The following is a 23,593-nucleotide window of genomic DNA, read 5'->3' as shown; positions in this document are numbered from 1 at the left end:
AATACTTCTGTATTATCTTTCTATTTCACTCCTAAAGTGATCCCAGCATTTCAACATTTTGGTACATTTCATTATAATTTTATTTTACACTTAAAAAATTATTCTGCAGAATTTGTTTAATAAGTGTAAAATTTAAAGCAGAAAGACAACAGATTTTCAGACTTATTAGAAAAAGCATAACAGTGAGTGCATCAGAAGATTTCCCAAGGGGAAAGGTGGAGGAAGGTGTAAGAGAACTGTAGTTCTTTCCTTGTGTTCACACAGGCTCACACATTGCATGCGCTCTAGCTTATGAGACATGATACCAGCTGCACAGTTCTTCGTGCATTCACTTTGTGTGCTTGGATAGTGAAAAAGGAGTAGTACATCTATCATCAACAGAATGTTACATTCTTCTAGTATGTGCACTTGTAAATTCATTTCACGTGAAAGGCTCTACCTTTTATGCTTTTAGTCCCCTCATACAAATTGTTTCTTTTCTTGTTCAGATGTTTTTGTAACCTTTTTTCTTTTGCTGTCATTTGTCCTTAATGCTTTCCTTCTTTCTTTTTAATTTTCTGCTTCTCATGTGGAATAGAAGAACAATAAAAATGTGAAACTGAAAAGAGATGGTAAGGGTGGGTTGAAAAACAAGGATTCTGGTTTCATGAAGAAGGGTGCAAAATTAGACTCTGGCTCTTTACAAAAGTGGTCTCCACTTTCAGAATCACCAGGACAAGATTTAGAAAAAAGTAGTGCCTTTGTAGGGAAGTCTGTGGCCAAAAAAAATACAATGAAAGGTAAATCTGAGCATGCAAGAAGTGTTAGTACTTTGAAAAGGGGTGTTCAACAAATTACTAGGGACAAATTAGTGAAAAGGGAAAAAGAATATGTGGAAAATCCTGAATTTGTCAGAGAGGAAGTAACTTATAATCTTCCCACTGAAAAACAAATTCTGACTGAAAAAACAAATTCTTCCAATAAAAAATCAAAAGCTGTTAAGTCTAAGCAATCCCTTAAAATAGATGTACTTCCTTCTGCAGCCAGGGATCTGCCCCAGACTGATTCATTAATTGTACAAAAATACAATCCTGTTAAAAAGCAAGGAAGTCAAGAAGCAGTAGAAAGTCAAAACAAAATAAAGGATGTTGTTGAAAAATCTGATAAATGTGAAAGAATATGTGTCAGAGGAGAAGAAAGTAGTGAAGAGCAGAGGGGTTTTAAAAAAAAGGATCAGTTTTTAAAACAACTAGCTGTAACTATGTCATCATCTTCATCTGAGGAAAGTAGTAATGATCTTGCAAAATATGTACATAAGAGTAGGGAAAAAGAAGAGGACTACTATGAAGACGGAGAGATCCAGAAGGCAATGAAAACAGGAGAAAATGTGAAAGATTTGGACATAGAAAAAGACGACAGTGAGATTGAGGAGATGCAAGCTACAAACAACGAGAAAGAGTATGTAGAAGAGACTGATATAAAAAGTCTGAATGAGGAAGAAACAAACTCTGAAGCTAAATCTGATGAAGACAAGCAGTTAGAAATTAAGAACGAGGAGAAATCTAATCAAGAGCAGGAGAGTGAAGGCAGTGAAGAGGGTGAAAGTGAAAAAGAAAAACTAGATGAAACAGTTGACAGTGAAGGTGAACTAGGGGAGGAAGAAGAAGAGAGTGAGGTTAAAAAAGATAGAGGTGAAGTTTCAGCAGAAAGAGATGAAGATGAAGAAGAAAAAGATAATGAGGAAGAAAATGAAGGAGAGGAATCACAGGCTGAAAGAGACAGTGAGAACGAGAGTGCAGAAGAAATTAATCAGGAAGATGGCAAAGAGCAAGGAGATGAGGAAGGCAGGTTGATGGAGGAAGAAATGCAGAGTGAGGGAGAAGACAAGGATATGGAGGAGGAGGAGGATGCAAAAGAGGAAGACATTGAACAAGAAAAGGAGGAACAGGTTAAAAGTGAGGGAAGAGATGAGAGTGAGGAAGGAGGTGAAGATAGAGAGGGGGAGGAAGGAGAAGAGGTAGAGGCAGAAGAGGAAGGAGAAGATGAAAAGGAAAATGAAGAAGAAAACAAAGAAAGGGAGAATGAAAAAGACAAGGAGGGTGAAGAGGAGGAGTTAGAAGAATCATTGGCAAGGAAGGAAGAAGAAGAGGTATCCGAAGAATGGGAAGAGGAAGATGCAAATAGGAGGACTAAGGAGTTGGGGGAGGATGGAGTGGAAGAAGAAGGAGAAGAGGGGGAAGATGAAGTGGAAGAAGAAAGAGAAGATGATGAGGAGGAAGAGGAACGAGCAGAGGCCAAAGCAAAAGGGGAGGAGGGGGAAGAAGATGAAAACAAGGAGGAAGAGGAGTGGGAAAATGAAGAAGAAGAAGAAGAAGAAGATGAAGAAGAGGGAGAAGGGGTGGAAGAAGATGAGGGAGAAAGGGAGGAAAGAGAAGAGGAAAAAGAGGGAATGGAAGAAGGAGAGGGAGAAGAGGGAATGGAAGAAGGAGAAGAGGGAGTGGAGAAAGAAGAGGGAGAGGAGGAAGAGGGAGGGGAGGAAGAAGAAGGGGAAGAGGGAGAAGAAGAAAAAGAGGAAGAGGGAGAGGAGGAACAAGAAGGGGAAGAGGGAGAGGGGGAAGAAAGCGAAGAGGAGGAAGGGGATGTGGTAGAGGAGGAACAAGAAGCGGAAGAGGGGGAGGGGGAAGAAAGCGAAGAGGAGGAAGGGGATGTGGGAGAGGAGGAAGAAGAGGATGAGGGAGAGGAGGAAGAAGAGGATGAGGGAGAGGAGGAGGGAGAAGAGGAAGAGGAAAAAGCAAAAGGTAAAAGAAAAAATGATAGTAATAAGCTTCCACAAAAGAAAAGCAAAACCACAAAGGCAGGGAAGACAGAAAGTGCTGCTTTACCAAACAGCTCTACACAGAAAATTAAGTCCAAACAGCACGTAGTAAATGGTTTACATAATTCAGAACAGTTTTGGAACAACGTGCTACCTCATTATTTAACACTAAAGTAGCATAGATTACTGGAGATGCATTTTAAGCCTATTCAGGAAACTTTGGAACTATGGCAGATTGATTTTTATTACTTAAAAAAATTTAATGTAGTCAAAATATATGATTATACATATACATTAAGTGCCAATTTGGGAAGCTTTTATGAGAGAAATAATGTAAATTGTTGATACAGTCATTTACACAATCACTTTTCTCATGTATGACACATTTAAAAAAATAATTGCTGAGGAGGCAAAATGTGTTTGCCTCTTAATTAAACTATAATGTCATGCTGACAACATGAATTATACATTGTAACAGTGTTATCTTCTTTGCCTTTGAATCAGATTTCTTAAGGTAATGCATCTGTTTTAGTTGCAGGATAGCTTACTTGTTAATGTGCCTTATATGAGAGGAGTGTCAGTAAATCATCAAAGATACGTATTTTTAAATTTTGGTATCACTGTGTATTCATTCTCTGTAGTTTCCTTCTGTTCATATATTGGTAAAATGTTTGAGTACTCAGCGTAAATTAAAGAAAGGACAAGTTGCCAAATTTACATGAGTCCGTAGATGAGACGTAAATGGCAATACAAGCCTGGGTAAATGGTGGCCTGGGCTTTTTTGAAGGCCTTAAGGTTGGCTTCTTATTTTGGTGTCAGCACACAATTATGTGCAAAAAGACAAATACAAGTCTCAGAATCTGACCTAGATTACATTAGAATCAGAATGCATCTGTTCAGGGATAATTTTTGACTATCACATTTGGTGATTAGACATAATTAAGAATTTGGAAATACACATGTGTAAAACATTATTTACTTGTGTATACTATGCAATAAGCAAAAGATTAAATATCTGCCTACAAAAGACTAAATTACATTAGTAATCTAACTCTAAGGTTCTCAAGGAGGGGAATATACTTTGTTGCAGTGTGAAGTGTATATATGTTTTCAGGATCAGAGCCTAAGCTTCTCTTCACCGGAGGAGATTTGTGTTTTTCCCTCCTAAAAATCACATCTGTGATCTCCAAAAAGAGGATGATGTAATAAACCAAGAAGCCAGATGGAATAGTAGAGAAAATGGCATGAAAGTCTGAATTCTTTTTGGAGAAGACAAAGTATGTTAATACGTCTGGAGTTTCCCTAAAATACACAAACAAATCTTGCAAATTATTTTTGTGACTTTGTAAGATATTGCATTAGTGTTTCAACTATTAGTGGTCGAACTGGCAAAAGAAGGGATAGGGACTTGTCATAGAGCATTATTACTTAAATACTGTGGGTGGTCTGAGAAATTTTTGTAAACAGATCTCATTATTGACATTCTCTAGAAAAATAGGTATTTAAATCCTATTTGAAAATGAGGACAGGAGAAAAAAGGAATCAAAATTAATACATGTCATTCAATAAAAATGTTAATAGATTAAATGTTAATGAGATTATGAAACATTTTTAATATTGTTTTGTAAGATACTGGCATTAAACTATCTTTGACACAATGTCTCCAGAATTTATTTTTAAAAAGGCTGTGGTAGATTAATAGTTTGCTAGTAGGTTCTAGTCCAGTTTGATCCTTCTTACCTCAGTCACCCCTTCCATATACCGCATTTGAAGGTAAGATCACTTTCAGTCATGTGCTGTATGCCCTAACTGTAGCAAAAAGTTAGTCCAGTGATTGTATTTTGTCCCTGTGAAATTTGTTTCAAGCTTTGGGATTTTCTGGAATATGTTGTCTTGACATCAGCATCATAAGTCTTTGGAGAAGGGTAAGTATCCTCATATTCTGATAGAGTGCAATATTTTAACAGTTAAATGCACTTCCCAAAAAGCCATCTCTCTCTAACAACAGAGTCCTCGGTTATTTAGCAGAAGTGCTGCGTTATCACTGAACTGCTTGTGAAAATACTTGGGTTTGAAACTAAGTGGAGCTAAGCTGTGTTATTTTATCTTTCTTAGGAAAGATTAGGATGTTACTGTGATTAAACTTAGAGTAATATTGAAAAGTATTTTTATAGGCCTAAAACCATGTTTCTTGGATATGACATCTACTTATTTGTGATTCTAAAATTCAGCTTTGGAAGAAAATTGTGCTTTGAAAAAAATCTGTTATTTCTTATGAAAAATATTTGCTAGAGAGAGGGGAGAAAAGGGAAAGCACTTTGAAGCAAGCAATTTCCAATTCTGCATAGGAATGGCTCTTCATTTACTGTTTGGCTGTAGCTTTTAATCTAAATCCTTAGGCAAATGGGGACAATTTGTTGTTCCTCTCTTAACATGTGCTGATAGCATAAGGCTTCCCAAGAGAGTAAAGGAAGCCAAGTTACAGGCATCTCTTCTTCTTTGTTTTGTCTGGATAAAAATTCATTGACTTGAGAACCGATTTTATATTGTTTTGTGGATCGTTCCTGTGGTAAGGGAAAAGCAGAGCATTACTCCAACACTTCTAAGGGTTTTCCACAGAATAGTTACATAAATTGTACACTGTGCCAACGTTTCTGGGCTTTGGGGGGATTCTGGAAATCCATTAGTATAATGAGTGGAATTTTATTTAGTTTGACTCATACTGGTTTATAAAGTTTGGTACTTGTGGTTTTGTGGAAATTCAGTATGTCCTTGGTATTTATTATGGAATACAAAAAGATTTATGTGCAGTACTTAAGCAACATGGCAGAAGTACTCCTGAACTAGTTTTTAGTAGAGAAAAAAAATCCTTCAATAGAGAGAGAAACAACAGACAACTGCTCAGACCAAAGGTCTATCTAGTCCAGTATCTTTTTTCTACCAGTGGCTACGGGTGAATGCCTGGCAAAAAAACCCAAGAACAAAGCAAACATGTAGTGCTACTTCTCCTGTGTATTACACATTCAGTATACCGAATATATTCAGTATATTCAATAATCTGAATATATTCAGTATATTCAGTAATCTATGGTTTGGAAGATGTATTTATTGTATTTAATAGCCATTTTTTTCCCCCATGAATTTCTTTCAGTCAGTTTTTAACCCGTTTAGCATCCAGTACGTGTTTTGGCAAAAAATTCTTCGATTACTTTACATGTTGTTTGAAGTAACTCCTTTTTATTGTCTTGAATCTGTTTTTTGGTACCTTCATTTGATGTCTCTGTATTCTTGCATTAGAAAAAACAGCATTTATTCCTTCTTCATGATTTATTCCCTCATGACTGTCACATGGAAAAACTGTTCAGCTATGTGGTTTAAATCAAATTGAGATCAAGGTGGTTTATTGATTTATTAATACCAGTTAACCAGCAGTCAACCAACTACACGTTCAAGATGAAGAGCGGCAATACAGCAGGGAACAAGAACACTAGACATCCATAAATTGTTAATAAGCACCTGCAAATTTCTAAGCACCCACTAATCTTGGAAGTTTTAATCCCCCTGCACACTCTCACATACATGTTCACAGAATTACATATTGCACATACTGCCTTTTATAGCAGGCATGAATTACAAGCACATATCCCATTTTTGGGGGGCGGGATGCAAGTCTGCTCTTGGCACACACCTCCTGTTAGAGATGAGGGTGCTCTAGGTTACTTTTGAATACGCTGTAGCAGAACTCTTCTCTTATGCCTGCAAAATTTCAGCAGTTAAATTTTGCCATTATATCTGAAAATATCAAACTATTTATTCAGATAATAGTTCTCTCTGCATAATTGATGCTGAATTACAAAAATGTCTTTCTCCAACCTACAGAAAATATCTGGGTTTCATTCACTATTTTTTGTCCCAGTGTCTTATCTGGATAGGTACATGGTTATTATTTAGAATGGGGCTTTTAGGAATCATACAGAAAAGGACATTTAGTTTTTGTTTCCATTGCTTTTAGATTTTTCCCTGGTCCTGCTTAGCTTTAGCCAACTTTTAAGATAAATTTTAGCTTACTTTCTTCAAAGATGACACTACCTTCTAGATCTTACCTCTCAGAATAGCAAACAGTCTTTTATTTTTATTAATTGAATTTGTGGTGTGAATCTAGTCATTTTACAAAAGTGTTGTTAAATACTCTAAAACAAGTAAGAGTGATTAAAGGCAGAGCATCTTTTTTAATGCAAATTGAGTTGTTTCTTAGTGCATATGGGCTAGATTTATGAACCGTGTACTCACCTAAACTTCTGTGTATTGTCTTTAATTTTATAATTGAAGTATTGAGTATTATGGGAAGCAGAATCAAGCTCAGAAATAACAGGATCTTCAGACAAAAGAATGTTGTCAGATCTGTAAAAAGGCAAAAAAGGGCAACATAAATGTGAAAGGACAAATTCTCAACTAATTTCTAAATGTGCAATTCAGATAAATGACAGTGTTTAGTCCTGTGGCATTCTATGAGCAACTGAGCAAATATTTCGCTTGCGCAAATAGCAAATCTATAGTTTTGTCCTCAGTTAAGTTCTGAGTGTGTTTGTGATCTGAAGCCACTCACAGAGTTGTAATATTTATATACACTTATTCATATGTTTTAATGGAGAAAGGAGAGGTTTGCTTTTGCATATTGAAAGGATTTTGGAGAGGGAGCTTTGGCGTCAGAAGATTGCGCTGCTGAGAGCTACAGAGGCTTTATTTTTCTATTGCAAAAAGAAAAAGCAAGTACACTTAATCGCTGTCTTTTTTAAGGATTTGTGATAGTGCCCATTGCTTCTTTGCTTGGCAACCTCATGCTATAATAATTTAAACAAATGTTAATACTGTTATCTCAAAAAAACATACTTAGTTATGATAGTTATGAAAATATTTATTATCAGGGTCCTGAAATGTCAAGTGTAAAGATATTTACCATTCTGGCTTTCATAAATGTCCCAGGATTGAAAAATCAGGCATGATTCTTTGCTCTTTCTGTCTGAGGTGGGTCGCAGGGCAGTCTGCTGGGATGTCCCAGGTTCAACATTATGGGTTTACAGCTTCATAACTTCTCATGTGTCCCTCACCTTTCACACAGAGTTGCATTTGTGGTTTGTGTGAAATGTAAAGTATTTGTGGTTTCATATTGAGAATGTGAGGAAGAGCTAAACAAAAGTTGCTCTAAGCAGAATTTTATATTAAACAAAGCCTTTACCTGCACCTATACCTGTAAGGATATAGATCACAGTAGTAGTCAAGAGTAATATTTCCCAGTCCCTGTGTACCAATAATAATACAAGAGACTGTGCTGTGCTGTTCAACTGCAACCTCAACAATAATCACCAATCTAATATGAGTTTGGGATTGTGAGCCACCCTGGCAGAGGCTGGGTTTCTTACAGGAAGTTTAAAACACTTATTTTCACTCTGTCCAGCATCTAGCCAAGGCACAAAACGACTCTCATGATTAGAAACACAGCAGCAGAACAGCTGCAAAATTTAATCTGTTTTACTAGGCGCTTCATTGTCATCTCAGGAGAAAAAGAACAAAGCAAACCTGAATGTGTCCTGTATCAAGAGTACAGAAAGAAGTTAAGCTGTGTTTTAAAGCTGGCCTTCCAATAGCTGGAGTAGAACTTTCACAAGTACCAGCATGATGTGGAGAACAACTGCATGGGGAAGCTGGTGAGACTTGTCTTACTAAGTTGGGTGTGCCTTGAAAAATCTACCCATGCAAGCTGAGAATGGGTTTAAAGATTATTGATGGTTGTACAGAAATTGCCCCTTTCGCATCAGATGGTGGATCTCCCCTGCCAGACCCACTCTCGCAGGCTGCGGGGATTGTAGCCGTGACTCGTGGGGCATCCTTTTCAGGAATGTACGGAGAACAGAGAATCTTGAAGAACCTTCCTGGATGAGGTGGTGTTATTGGTGAAAATTTGCCTTTGTCCATATTTTTATCTAAGCACTGAATAATAACTAGCATGATTAAGGCAGAATTTCAACAAAAAGCACAGGAGTTTGGAGAGACGTGCAGTACTCTAAGCTATGTGGCACAATAAAAGCAGAAAGTAGTGACTGTCCTCATTCACTTGCAAATACGTGGGAGCTGCATGAGAAACTCCAGACACTAAAAATCTTTATAAGAATTCGGAAAAAATGCACAAACTGTATCCAAGTGTGGGCTAATATTCCCAAGTTAGTTTTTCTCTGTGTTTGTTAGCGTTAAGAATTCATTTTGTATGCAGCACAGTATCTTCCAGAGACACACTGAGTTTTTGAGATAACATCAATATATTCTGATTTGGAGTTGTTCATTATATTTCATCTGTTTTGCTTATGTACCCGGGAGTTATTTTGGTATGCTGTTTCCAAGTGACTGAATATTAAAGGATATTTGTTACTATGTAAAATAGCTCATAAGAGATTATACTTGATGTAAATAGTCTCCAACTTGTTTTGTGATGCTTCACAGAACACCTTAAAAATTCTTTCTAGTTCTATAGAGGGTTTTTTCTCTTTTCACCTTGGAAATTGGTATTATGTATTTGTTCTCCAAAGAAAGCAAACTTTTTTGAGAAGATAACAGTTTTGTATATGAAAGCTGTAGTACATCTGAGCTATTTCAGATGTTGATTTATCTTGGGGAATAAATAAAAAAAACATTCTGAATTGCTGGAGAAAGAGAATCCTTTAGATAACTCTATTTAAATTGTTTTTTGTAGTGAATAGTCAGAATCTAAAACAAACCTGAAAGTACAAATACTGTCTTTTTTAGAATGTAGTTTTACATTAAATTTTTATACATTTCTAAGTAGTTATTTATACTCAAACAAGAATGCAGAGATATATCTTTCTCCAAGTACACCTACAGCAGAAAGCTGGCAAGCCACAGAATAGTTACACCAAAGCCAACTGAAATAATCTTTAAAAATCAAAAATCAAAAATCAAAATCAAAAATCCTTAATCCTTAGTCCTTAATCAGAAAAGGACTGCTACTGTGTAATAAATGTTAGTGTACTATCTCTGAATGACACCTGAAGTCTTGATTAATAAATGTAATCAGATTAATTCTCTTAATGCAAAGTATGTGCACTGCCAGCCTGTGACAAAAGTGCACTTGTAGGTCCTTGTGTTTGGCTTTTAGTAAATGAACTATATTGCGTAGTAAAGTACTGGCAGATAAGAAATTAGAAGCACAACAATGAAAAATGAGTCTGCTCAATCAGTTTCTAACTACATTATTTACAGCTATGTATTCTCTATTTTATTCCAGTTTTCTCAGAGTGACACCATGCTGTTGGAGGATGCAACTGTAGTATCACAAGTACTTAGTCATTACATAAGTAATTAGTCATCACATATTCAGGATAATCAGTGTATCACCATGTGGCCATCTACTATTTTGAAACCTTTTCTTCCATCATATTTACAAGAAGGCATAACTATCTTTAAAGTTCAATTTTTGCTTGACATGTAGAAATGGAAACTCATGCCTGACACAAAAATTACTTCCAATTGTTTCACTGTCTGCACAGTGTGCCTGAAATTGTGCATTCAGCATTGCATTAGTATTCTAGGATACTTACATGACAGAAGCATTAAGGGGCTGTTATAAGCATCAGATAATCCATGTCAAGTGCTCTTGATATAGAATTGTACAATTAGGAAACCAATATAACCTAGTGGAAGTCTAGATGTTAACTTTTGGACAAGGTATGGTGACAGGCTCAGCTTTTTACTGAAAATTCTTTTAAGTGTATTCAGTTGAGCTCTTCTGTTTGTCTCCATGACAATATATAAGGAAAGCCTAGTTTGGCTTGTTGATGGCCTTGTAATTGAAAGTATAAGCTTTTAAATCTCTCATTTGAGTAGTTATGTCTTTGAATTTTGTCAGTCATCAAACTGGACAGCTCTTTCTTTAGTAATCATTTAGTAATCATATCAGTAATCTTTAGTAATCATTTAGTAATCATATCAAGCGAAAGATAGTTCTCTTAAGGTTTAGAGTAGCTGAGCTAATAACTTTTCTATATTAATAGCTACAAAATGAAAGCCTAGTTCAAATTCCTGATGACAAATGGCTAGCACTATGTGGATTTTAAGTTGTTAAGCTTTCACTGTAACTGCTAAGTAAGAAACTACAAGTATGTATCTTAGCTTTACTAAGAGTTTTTTCAGGCAGTATTTCCAGTCACTTCACATCAGATAACTTGACATCATGACAAGATCAGTATCAACAAAATGTTACATGCCTACCCGTCCATATATCTCCAACCCACAAAGGGTAAACAGAGCTATTTTTTTTTCTCTCATCTGCATGTAAAATCATGGTTAATATTGTTACTTTAAATGCTGTTTTAGAAAAATGTTAACACAGTGCATTTTCCCAGCATGGACAATTCAGGAATGACGTTGATGTGCCCTAGTATTTTGGAGAGCAAAATGATAGCTAGTGGAGAATATGATTCCTCTACCTATTCCTCTTCAGCCTTGCATCAAAAAAAGTAGGATGGTCTGTAGAAATGTATTTTGTAGTTCTCTTTACCAGTGCTCTACAAAGGGAGCATTGTTCAGTCCCATATGACAGCATATGACAGGGGAACTACAGGCCTGTCAGTCTGGCCTTGGTGCCAGGGAAGGTTATGGAGCAGATCATCCTGTGTGCCGTCATGCGGCACATACGGGACAACCAGGTGATGAGGCTCAGCCAGCATGGGTTTATGAAACGTGGCAGGTCCTGCTTGACTAACCTGATCTCCTTCTAAGACAAGGTGACCCGCTTAGCGGACGAGGGAAAGGCTGTGGAGGTTGTCTACTTGGACTTTAGTAAAGCTTTTGACACCATTTCCCACAGCATTCTCCTGGAGAAACTGGCTGCTCATGGCTTGGACAGCTGTACTCTTCGCTAGGCAAAAAACTGGCTGGATGGCCAGGCCCAAAGAGTTGTGGTGAATGGAGTTAAATCCAGTTGGCGGATGGTCACAAGTGGTGTTCCCCAGGGCTCAGTACTGGGGCCAGTTCTGTTTAATATCTTTATCAATGATCTGGATGAAGGGATTGAGTGCACCCTCAGTAAGTTCACAGCCGACACCAAGTTGGGTGGGAGTGTTGATCTGCTGGAGGGTAGGAAGGCTCTACAGAGGGACCTGGACAGGCTGGATCGATGGGCCGAGGCCAACTGCATGAGATTCAACAAGGCCAAGTGCTGGGTCCTGCACTTGGGTCACAACAACCCCATGCAACGCTACAGGCTTGGGGAAGAGTGGCTGGAGAGCTGCCTGGCGGAAAAGGACCTCGGGGTGCTGGTCAACAGCCAGCTGAATATGAGCCGGCAGTGTGCCCAGGTGGCCAAGAAGGCCAATGGCATCCTGGCTTGTATCAGAAATACTGTGGCCAGCAGGACTAGGGAAGTGATCATCCCCCTGTACTCAGCACTGGTGAGGCTGCACCTTGAATGCTGTGTTCAGTTTTGGGCCCCTCACTACAAGAAAGACATCGAGGTGCTGGAGCGTGTCCAAAGAAGGGCAGTGAAACTGGTGAAGGGTGTAGAGCACAAGTCTTATGAGGAGCAGCTGAGGGAGCTGGGGTTGTTCAGCCTGGAGAAGAGGAGGCTCAGGGGAGACCTTATCACTCTCTACAACTACCTGAAAGGAGGTTGTAGTGAGGTGCGGGTCGGTCTCTTCTGCCATGTAGCAAGTGATAGGACAAGAGGAAATGGCCTCAAGTTGCGCCAGGGTTTAGAGGTTTAGACTGGGTATTAGGAAAAATTTCTTCACCAAAAGGGTAGTCAGGTGCTGGAACAGGCTGCCCAGGGAAGTGGTTTGAGTCCCCATCCCTGGAGGTATTTAAAAGACGGGTAGATGTGGTGCTTAGGGACATGGTTTAGTGGTGGACTTGGCAGTGCTAGGTTAATGATTGGACTTGATGATTTTAAAGGTCTTTTCCAACCTAAACAATTCTATGATTCTATGATTATGCCCATTGACCAACCTCTTTAGACCTGATACCCATCTATTAAGAGTCTTCTACTTCATAGTGAAACTCCTACTAGGTATGTATTCCATTCAGTTGTTGCATAGGCATGTAAGAGAGCCATGGGATGCTTCTGGGCATCTAAAGTTAATGGGCTGGACAGGTATGGGAGAAATCTGTTCCTTAAATGATTAAAATCTCTGCTAAGCAATTGCTCTTTTATGGCTGCTTGGCAGAACAACTCCAAGGAAGAAGCATGTAGCTAACTACCTCATTCTCAGCTCTCTTTAATGATCTTCTCTGTGGATTTTTAACAGTTTCCAGGGCAACTAGAAACTGAGATGTCTTTTCTGTAAACCAGAGCTTCCCAGAACTCTCCATTTCGAGTGGTACACATAGTAATTACAGGTTTCTCTTCATCACTGAGTTTTTACCAGATTTTTAAAAGATCTGCAGTTAAATTTGTCTCATCAGTGGTTTTGAGATTTTCTTCCCTAGAAACATAAAATGGTAGTGGCACACATAAAATATTTTGATTTCTTGAGAAGGCTTGGAAAGATACCATAAGCCTTCCCTTCTGAAATGCTAATTATGAACAGCCCGTCTGCCAGAGCTCAGTTTCCATAAAGTATGCAGGAGGGATCCACAATGAAATAGGTAAGGCAGTATAGAGAAACCTAGTTCGCAGCTGTCATTTGAGCAAGGTCTACCATGAGACATGTCTCCAATCTTCAGTGAGACTGTCTTTCAGGCAGAGCAACCGTAAGCGAGTAAGGTCATTCATCCCCTAAAGCTTGGATACAGCAAATTTATCCTTAGGCATGTATTGTTATGAAGGTCTAGGTTTACAGGAAACCCAGTGTAAATGCATGCAAAAAATTAAGCAAACAAAACAGTTATACAAAATCGGTATAGTCTGTTAAGTCTGCAAGGTCATCTTTTCAAGACTGATGTTCTGCTGTACTGATTTATTATACTAGAGGTACAAAATGTTCAAGGTTGTTTCATAGTACCGACCACTTCTTTGTCCTTGAAGAAACTGGAGCCTCAGACTTAAATTAAAACCATTTCAAATATTTTACTTGTATGTTCTTTACAACTTTTGACTTCTTGTGTGTGACCTTGGCCAAGACAGCTTCTCTGTGTTTCAACTTTAGAGGTGAAACTATTAAAGTTATTCTTACAGCATTATCTTTCTATGAATAGGGAATTCAAAGTGGAATAAGAAAATAAACCTCCTACAGCATAATGAAAGAGAATAATGCAGAGATTATACATCTATATAATATATACATATAAGATAACATAATATATACATATCATAGAATCATAGAATCATAGAATCGTTAAGGTTGGAAAAGAACCTTAAGATCATCGAGTCCAACTGTTAACCTACCACTGCCAAGTCCATCTATACGATGTCCTCGAGCACCACATCTATCCGTTCTTTAAATACCTCCAGGGATGGAGACTTAACCACTTCCCTGGGCAGCCTGTTCCAGTGCCTGACCACCCTTTCGGTGAAGAAGTTTTTCCTAATGTCTAACCTAAACCTCCCCTGGCGCAGCTTGAGGCTGTTTCCTCTCGTCCTATTGCTTGTTACTAGGAAGAAGAGACCGACCCCCACCTGGCTACAACCTCCTTTCAGGTAGTTGTAGAGAGCAATAAGGTCTCCCCTCAGCCTCCTCTTCTCCAGACTAAACAACCCCAGTTCCCTCAGCCCCTCCTTATAAGACTTGTGCTCTACACCCTTCACCAACTTTGTTGCTCTTCTTTGGACACGCTCCAGCACCCTAAAGACCCTTAAGATCATTGAGTCCAACTGTTAAATACACGTATATTATACGTATAATACATATGTACATATGTATATATATATATTTGCTTTGATTAGCAGCCTCAGATTCCTCAGAGATTATTTTTAATGGCCAGATGAATCATCTTTTAAAGTAAAAAGAGTATCTGTAGTATGACATTCTTCTCTCTCCTTCACTACCATTGGTAAAAACTCTCCAAAACATGCCTGTAAATTGGCAAGTGGAAGTGACAGTAATAAAACTGTGCTATCAGAGTTATTATTCAAAGCAGGTTATTTTAGAAGTTGAACAGATAAGGTGACAGCAAGAGACACCTGTGGCAAGCTGCAAATACAGTAAATGGAAATTTGGTCAGTCTGGGAAGCTGTTCAGTTTAACAACAGTAGGTGTCTTGTTCGGGGTGAAATGAGTGTCTCTCAGCTCCACTGATTTTTTTGACAAGAAGCATGGCTCAGTTGCCTAAACAAACACATCTAGTGTGATTTTAGGTGTTGTGGGGTATCCTACATGGCTGTGAGTTGGGGTCCAGAATGATGCAGGTCTCTGTAAGCCCCACGTAAAGATGTCTCACATTCCTAGGATGTCTGAGTGGTGCTTATCAAAGGAATTCCACCGAAGATCTCAGTTAACTACAATGGCAGCTTAGATTCTATCATCTCCTTTCTAGACTCCTGCATTTTGATATCTTCGTTTAGGCTAATAGGAAACATTGCCTTTATGATAGAATCTAAACCTGATACATAAGTTCACTGTAAGCAGAACCTGTGGAGTAGTACAGTAGAAGTTTATCCATTATGCAGCTGTAGAAGAGCAGTGATTTTTGTAGGCATAGGAGCTGTACATAAGTCTTATAAGTTCTATAAGGCTACTGTAGGATCTTGGTGTACAGTTTCTGAAATGCTATTACTATGTTGATATGGATGATATCATACTGATTGTGGTCTGCTTTTTAATTCAAGTATGCTAAATATGTGTCCACCTGATTCTGCTTACCACATGATAGGCAAATTCTAGAATGCTGACTGCAATTTTGTACTTCATTAAAATGTTGTTTTATTTGTAGAATAATGCTATTCTAAGTCCCACTGATCAATGCTGGCTGTATAAAGAAGCAGAAAAAAGGTCTTTTTTTAATGTTATTCTATGACAACTTTCCTAGCCATTTGGAGCATTTAGTTCTGATGAGACTTTCACCAAATTCACAAAAAAAAAAAAAGTGTCCTTCCTTCCTATCTTTTTTAATTTAGCACTGGACTGTGCTTCTAGGAAGTATTTATAAACAGCAAGTTCTGCTTTTCTTGGTTGCTTTCAGTAGATTTAGCTGCCAGCTTAATGAGAATTAAAAAGTGCTGTCCCTCATTAGACACCTTATTATCTGTGCAGGAGAAATGGTTTTGAAAGAAAATAAGCTTTGCATTTCTTAAATTAGTTTTGAATATTCAGATGAAGAGGAAGACAGTTGTCAGTGGACAGAAAGCTGGAGATCAAGTGTGCCTAGAGATGAGGCTAGAAATATAGGTCATTTCTGAGATTGGATTATGTAACTGAAAAGGTGAGGATTGGAAGAAAGAAGAGCTTTTTTTTGTATCAGTTTGACTTTGGGCCTGATTTTCATGTGAATATGTCATGACTCTACTATGTAATTAGGAGAAGTTCCTCAGACTCAAATCCTAACTACTTTTATTGCCCACGCTATATGGAACATCAGTATTTTTGTTGTTAACTGCTTGACTAGCATCTCCATATCAGCAGAGCTAGAGATACTTACATGTGCTTATAAAGTGGGATAAACATCTTCAGTAGTTCAAAGCTGGACTAAACTCTTCTTTTAGATTTAGCTGTCTTTACACATTTTGCTGTGTTTTGTAGATGCATGTTACATAGTGCATACATGCCCTACCAATCTTAAATTTCTTCTAGTGTGAAATGGCTAGGTTGAATCCCTTCCGTAGGCCATAACTATGCTAAACATCTGCGAAGACTGTTTTAATTTTGAAGGAACCAAAAATAGAAAATTCTGGCTTGCTCACAGATGTCTGAGTAATTCCATGTCAATCTGGTACTCTCCTGGAAGACAGAATGTCAATATTTTATCCAGTGGAGGGTTTTTTATGTTTTTCACAAAGACAAAATCCTGTGCACGTGTTATCTCTAAACGCTTCTGTACTGACTGTTGCAGTGTACCCATAGTAGTACCATTCAAGTCTACAGATAAACTATACCAATGATAAATAACACTACTTCCAAAGGACTTCAGATGAAAACATTTTCAGTTTTTATTGTGCATTATTCCTCAGATATACTGATATGTAAGAAGCAACCTTTTGTTAGCTCCTAGAAAGGTAGAAGAATTATTAGCTTTTGCTTTCCATCATAGATGCTGGAATACATTATAGAAGAGTCAAGTTTGTAGAGAGTTTGTCATGTTTAGCTTCATAATCAATCTTCTCAGTAAAACAAAAAAGAAATCAAGAACATTTCAAAAAAAGATCACACCCTTCTGAAACCTGCTGTCATTTTCCTCCTACCTGTTTACCTGTTGGAAATGCCAGGAGACGGGATCCTTACAGTGGTTGTGCTTGTTCTCAGAAGGACTTTCCACTGTGCGGACCCCCCAGGGCATGACAGTGGGATCACCGCTAGGAATCTTTGTGCGCTACTGCCGGGAACCTGCACAACAGTGTGCCAGGGCACACGGCCAGGTTGTACCACGGAACGGTGTGCTCTACCCTAAATGGTATTGTGTGTGTCGGCTGCTCAGTCTGCTTGCTGCGGGAGAAGAAATGATCTCACCGAAATATTTTGCACTTTTCTTTTGTTAGAGTTGAAAGCAGATTGCCTTTTTCACTGTTTGCGGTGAAATTCACAGTTACAGAGCCAGACTGTTAAGGTGACTGGAAGAAGCCTCAGTTAAGGAAATACTGGAAGGTATCTGTTAGGAGAAGGCCTTTTCCCCAGTTGTGGGAGCTGAAGTGTTCACCTGTTGCACAGTGCCGGTTGTTTGGATCACATTGTCCTGTGCTACAAAAGGGACCTTCTGCCAATGGCACGTGGCGATTTCCGCTTTTATTTCATTCCTAACATTTCTAGAGCTGGAATAGGTAGCTGGCGATATAACGTACTACCAGGGTACCTTCAGTTTCCCAGGTGCTCTCTGTAGTGTCAGCGTGTGGTTAATGTGTAGCCTGAACTCCATGCTGGATTCATCTTTGCCGCTAGCCCGTTTCACAGCAGTTCTCAGAACGTGGTGTGTGCTGCACGGATACTAGACACTGTGGAGAACTCCCACTAACGCTGCTGCACGTGCTGGTATGCACAGTGAGGCTTTTTATCCCAAGTTTAAAAATTTGGTCTTCGAAGCTGCACCAGACAAGCCTGTGGACAATGGGGCAAAAGAGAACAAGGAAAGCGGTCCAAGCTGAATGTCTGTGGTATCACTGTGATTCTTAATTACAGGTGTGCTGTTGTGCTTAAAGTGGCAGAAAGCTTCTAAGTAAGGTCCAAAAATACCTTGCTACGCAGTTCGCTCACCCAGAAGAGTACAGGCCAGAAAACAACTAACCTATTAAGCTATTGCATACCTCTGACATTCTTGGCTAAGCAGCCTTGTGTTCCACCCTCTAGAAACATTAGCTAATGGTCTCCTCCTGACCAGCAAGTTACCTTCTGATGAGCATGAAAACAGTCATTGTGGAGACTGTGGAGCAAAAATGCAAAAAAATAAGAAGGAGTAAGGAAAACATTGGCAAAAGATAGGAGACAGCGTTTGGACCGGAGTATAGGAAGGTGTCCAGAATAAGACCCATTTCTCTAACACACTTTCAAAAGAGCATGCGGATTGTTGACACCAGTTCCCATCATGACCTAGGCTGCAGTGGAACAGGAGTGTTTTGTTGTTCAGGTTTCTTTAACATAAAATACTGGTTCAATACCTATATTTCAATCGATCACAGAAGAAAAGCATCAGAATGCAAACATGTAATAGTACATCTGGGCACTCTGATGCAATGATAAGGGTTCCCTTGATTTGACATCAGAAGTCCATCTTGGACTTGGTTTAGGCCCTTATATTTCTGCAATGGGAGGGAGAATATTTCTGTTTAAAATATTGTATTTCATGCTGTTATAAATACATAAATGGCATAGTAATGGCAATCTGATTGAATGGAGTAATAAGGATGTAATTGGTTCTTTTTTCTACACATTTTTACAAAAATAGCATTTGCACCTTTTAAAATTTATTTTATAATACTCCTGGCTATTTTATTTTACTATATTGAAGTTTTATCCTGGGCTGAAACCAACTTAAATGCAAATTATAGTGTCTATATTGAATCAGATGAATCAGAACATTGTATCTGGTATTGCTTTATTAATTTTCTTGGGAAATAGATTTTAATGATTTTTTTCAGTGTTGGAATTACTACTGCTTGTATTACTTATGCATATTTCAAATATTTAAAATAAGTATTTTGTTTAAAAAAAAGTTTGTTTTCATTGCTTTTCCGTTAAGGAGACACGTTAGCAAAACATAAAAGTCAGCTGTGCTCCTAATGTTCACTGGAGGTCTGTATTTTTAAAATCTATTAAAATTAGCAAACCTTCAGTGAGGGCTCCTGTCTTTGTCCTTACTCTGTCTACTCCTTGGAACATTTTCTTTTGTGTTTTCTTGCTCTTAGTCAAATTGTGATGTATGACGAACTAGTGTAGGATGAGGACCATGATATCATTGTGCAGCATCAGTTTCAAAATAATGTTTTGGCCATTTTGTCAAAGGAACAAAACTTGTCTGGAGATGAAGACACAGATGATGATGATGAAGAAGAAACAGAAGAAGAAGAAGAAACAGAAGAAGAAGAAGAAGAAGAAGCAGAAGGAGAAGAAGCAGGAGGAGGAAGGGAAGGAACAGAGAAAGAAGAGGAAATAGAGGAAAAATATGAAAAACATAGTAAAACACCTGAGGGAGAGAAAAGCAGTACTAGCATAGTGGAAACTGTAGAGGTAAAAGCATTTACTCCTATTAAGTTATTGGTCTCTGAAAGAATTTGGTTCTATAACTTACAGTAGTTTGAATATATGTAGCTATCTTGGAAATGCAAAGTTGTTGTTCGGGGTGGTTTTGGTAGAGGGAGAAACAAATAGGTAGGTGTCAATAGTTAAAAATTTTATTTTTTAACAAGTTTGAACATAGGTATTTCTTTGTTTTGTCTCTCTATAGACAGAAGAGACTACTCAGAAAGAGACCATCATTCAGCAGGGTAAGAATACAATTGCTAAGAACTGGACCATTACGGACATTCTAAAAACAAATAAAACATTTCAAAAGATAAAACTTTTCTAAACAATCTCTATTATACAAATACTGAACAATACAGTTATTGTCAGTAGATGGTAAAGCAGTTCTTGAGAGGTGATGAAATTTGAGACGCAAAAAAAACATTACTAATTGTTAATGATTCAAAAGAAAAAAATACTTTTCCCAGTTACGTATTGGAGGAAGTCCAGGATGACTTTCTCTTAGCAGGACTATATCTTACTTTCTAAGAGCAGTTCTAGTTGTGCGGTGACAAAGTAATGGCAATTGTATTACCTCTCAAGCAACTACTTTAGGTGCCGTGTTTCTTCACTTCAACAGAGAAGCTTCTCAAAAGTCTTGCTCATCGCTGCCAACTGACATTTCCTCATTACGTTCACAAACAGATTATTTTAGGTGAAATGGGGTAATTACTGAACACCGTTCAGAGATGCTGAAGATGTAAGTCTAGATGTTTTGATGACAGTTTGAGTGAACTATATATTTCCTTAGAAAAGCTGGGGAGCATGAAGCTGGTTGCCCTATGTGTGAGACAAGTCAAAAATACTTATTTTATTTTAGAAATTCTGGAATAATCTATAATAGTTCTTTTGAAAGAAAATAACAAATGTGGTATAAAAAGACCACTGCCTTAATAATGAAGAAGCGATGCCATTTATTTTCAATATTATAATGGAAATAGCTTGTCCAGAATGGATGCTTAAATATTTTTCCATCACCCAATGATCTGCAAGTTTTGATATTAAGTTCTAAATTTATATCATTCATACAGGGAGTATAGGAAAATTTAAACACAGGAACATCAACTCAGATGGAAAGTTTCTCCTTTCCCAGAATTGTTTCTATGGAATAAAATTAATGCTGAACCATAACTCCTGCCCTAAAAGTCAGCTTTTCCAGATTAGAATATACTTTCAAAATCAGTGTGCAAGACATTGTCTTCTGTCAGCAAGGGGAAACTATGAGTGTCAAGTCAAAACTTTTTATATAATGTCACTGCCATAAGTGTTCTGTTCTCGAAAATCGAGCATCTGGAGAATAACATAAGGGCATTATGTAGAGAGATTAAAAAAATAAAAACATTCTTGTCAGGCTGGGCATCAAGTTGAACTGAATACTCTGATTGCTTTTTTTAAGATCCACATTTTATTTAGTGACTTGTACTTCAAAAATAATTTGAAGAACAGTTTTTTCTGCTCTTAATTTGCAAGAATCAGAAGGAAGTTAATATAAAGGTTTATATTATTGTAGAGAACGAAAACACTGACAATCACACTGTGAATAATTCTTCAGAGAACACTGATGACCAAGTAACTGGAGGAATCATTGGGAGAAAAAAGGTACGGGGCCTGATTTTTCCTTCTAGTTTTACCAGTGACCAAGAAGGCAGTAGGCCATTACCAAGCTAAAGCAAATACCCCAATTTACCTGATCTGCATAAACAATTAAACTGCTGAGCAACATGTTCCTTCTGTTTAAGGTTTGATTTTATTTTGTGATAAAATAACTTAAAGTTGTCCAAATAATTGCTCTATTAAAATAAATCATAGTATTTCTGTCAGTAGAAATGAGATAAAGGCCGTTATCACCTGTTCATGTATAACATGCCCATACATCACAAAAGTCAAGTTGTTAATCACGTCAGATTTTGGTGAGGTGAAAACTTAGGACTTGATTCCTGTGGGATGTTATCTAAAAAAATTTTCCACCATATTTTTCTCTGAAAGCAGCAGCTGAGCCAGTTGACCTTGTATCTATTTCCAACATGCACTGATCTAAAGTGTGGTTTTTATATTTTTATATATATATATATATATATATATGCATGTTGAGGAGTACCTTACATGGCATTTCTTACAGGTTTAGGATCCAAAGGCTTCTGCAGAGACTGGCTGCTGTGTTTGCTGCTGAACAAAGACCTTAAGCACCAATTAACTTCAAGCACATGTGTAGTCTCACTGACATAAAAACACATTGTCACTAACTTTAATGGGACTACACACATGTTTATAATGAAGCGTATTAAGCATTTACTGCTCTGGGGCTTTGCAGATCTCAGCCTGTATTTTTGGACCTTCCCTCAGACTCTTGTTTGAAAGAAACGCAGATAATTTTGCACCACTTGCAGTATTTTGTACAAACTGTACAGTGTGCAATTTGACAAAATGCAATCATTTTAACTTCTCTGATTCATTTGTGCTATTTTGATACATTTCAAATATCGCAGCAGAATGTTTTCTGTTACAATTTTTTAAATTTTAATTCTGTTTTGAAAAATTATTTATTTTACCAAGGAGAAATTTGTGACCTAAATTGACCTTGGTATATATGAAAGGTTTTGTGTTTTTTTCAATCTTGAATGTCACAGCTAACTCTTTTGGGCATATTATTTACCTGTTTTTTACTTCAGTTTTCCCTGTTTAAGCGAAAGCCGCTGGCAGGCCAGAAGAATGTATGTAGCGGAAAGGAAGATAGATCTGGAAAGCCATTACAGAGTGAACCAGAAAAAGAAAGGGAAGATTTATCTGGTGAAGACAGTAAAGATGAAAACCAGAATCATACATTGGAGAATTCCAGGGAAACTGTGACTAACCAGGACAGAAGGATGAAATCTTCTACTTGTATATTACTCTAACACTGCTATAGTATGTAAGAATGTGACAGTCTTAAAGCACATAGTGCAATTTTTACTTGAAAACAGTTATGACTCACTAGAGATGTTGATGGTTGCTTTTTTGATTGATTTGATTGCTGTGATTTTAAACATGCAGACCATTTTCTTGGTATTTATTGGTAATTTTAATAGTTGCAACTGATATGCTTATCAGCATCTTGCTGGAGTTCTGTGGCCTTAACTGTTAGTGTTGTAAAACAAAATATATTTTTTTATGTGAAAAGTTGAATACAGGCAATTCATGGTTTTTGCTAAATAATTTTATTCTGTTTCAGTCTACAGAGTACCACTTTCAGTATGATACTCTTGCAAAATTATAATATTTGATGTAAGATATTATTTGGTTTAACAAACTAGGTAAGAATATTGAAGTTCACATTTTTTAAAGAGGGTACTCAGTTACTTAGAAATACATATGCCTTTTTCTGTTTTGACTTAGAAAAATGGCAATAAAACTTTCAAGTTAGCATGTAGGCCATTATTGAGGAAGTTACTTTAGTATGTGCCTAATTTCATATATGGCAGTAGTTCCATTGGAAACAGTACCTAAGAGTAGTGTAAGTATATATGTAAGTACCCCGCCAAACTGGGACTTGGAGAAACCTTTCATTTCTGAGAGATGCTGAACACCTTCACTCCTGCTGAAGTCCGCGTAAGCTGATGGGACTCTCTCCTCACAGAATCAGGCCCACTAAAAAGTGGACATCCTCACTGTTGGTTCAGTTGGATTCTAATCCTATATTCTTTGAACATCCATAGCTTAATGAGTCTCTAGTGAAGCTTTTCTTACAGGAAAATAGTGTGACCAAAGTTACTGTGGAATACATTGGTATGGCAAACAGATCTTTATGAGCTAAATATTCATGTTTTTCTTAGGCAATCTGGCATTTCTTCAGATGGAGACAGAGCAGCAGGAGTAATGAATCCCATTCCTGGTATGGATGAGCAGAATGTTTGGGTTTTTTAATTAGTCCAAGAAGCAGAAGTGACAAACGGAC

At 37.6% G+C, this 23,593-nt stretch overlaps 2 protein-coding genes across 2 annotated transcripts in view; both read left to right on the top strand.

Annotated features, from left to right (window-relative positions):
* The window catches only part of RPGR (retinitis pigmentosa GTPase regulator), a 41,865-nt gene extending 38,739 nt beyond the window's left edge, over positions 1-3,126 (top strand). The window contains exon 14 of the mRNA XM_082334238.1: positions 578-3,126. Coding sequence (XP_082190364.1) covers positions 578-2,971 — 2,394 coding nt within the window. The 3' untranslated portion in view covers positions 2,972-3,126. The remainder of the gene's footprint in view (positions 1-577) is intronic.
* A 7,890-nt stretch (positions 3,127-11,016) lies between these two features.
* Positions 11,017-22,961, top strand: LOC309601290 (uncharacterized protein). Its single transcript, XM_082334246.1, has 5 exons — positions 11,017-11,102; positions 19,384-19,608; positions 19,826-19,865; positions 21,173-21,261; positions 22,332-22,961. Exons 1-5 carry the CDS (start codon positions 11,037-11,039, stop codon positions 22,554-22,556), a joined length of 645 nt encoding a protein of 214 aa, XP_082190372.1. The 5' UTR covers positions 11,017-11,036; the 3' UTR covers positions 22,557-22,961.
* Positions 22,962-23,593: the final 632 nt, after the last annotated feature.

Source organism: Platalea leucorodia (genome assembly GCF_965183815.1).
Source record: "Platalea leucorodia genome assembly, chromosome: 2".
NCBI lineage: Eukaryota > Metazoa > Chordata > Aves > Pelecaniformes > Threskiornithidae > Platalea > Platalea leucorodia.
This window is presented reverse-complemented; position numbering and strand designations above follow the sequence as displayed.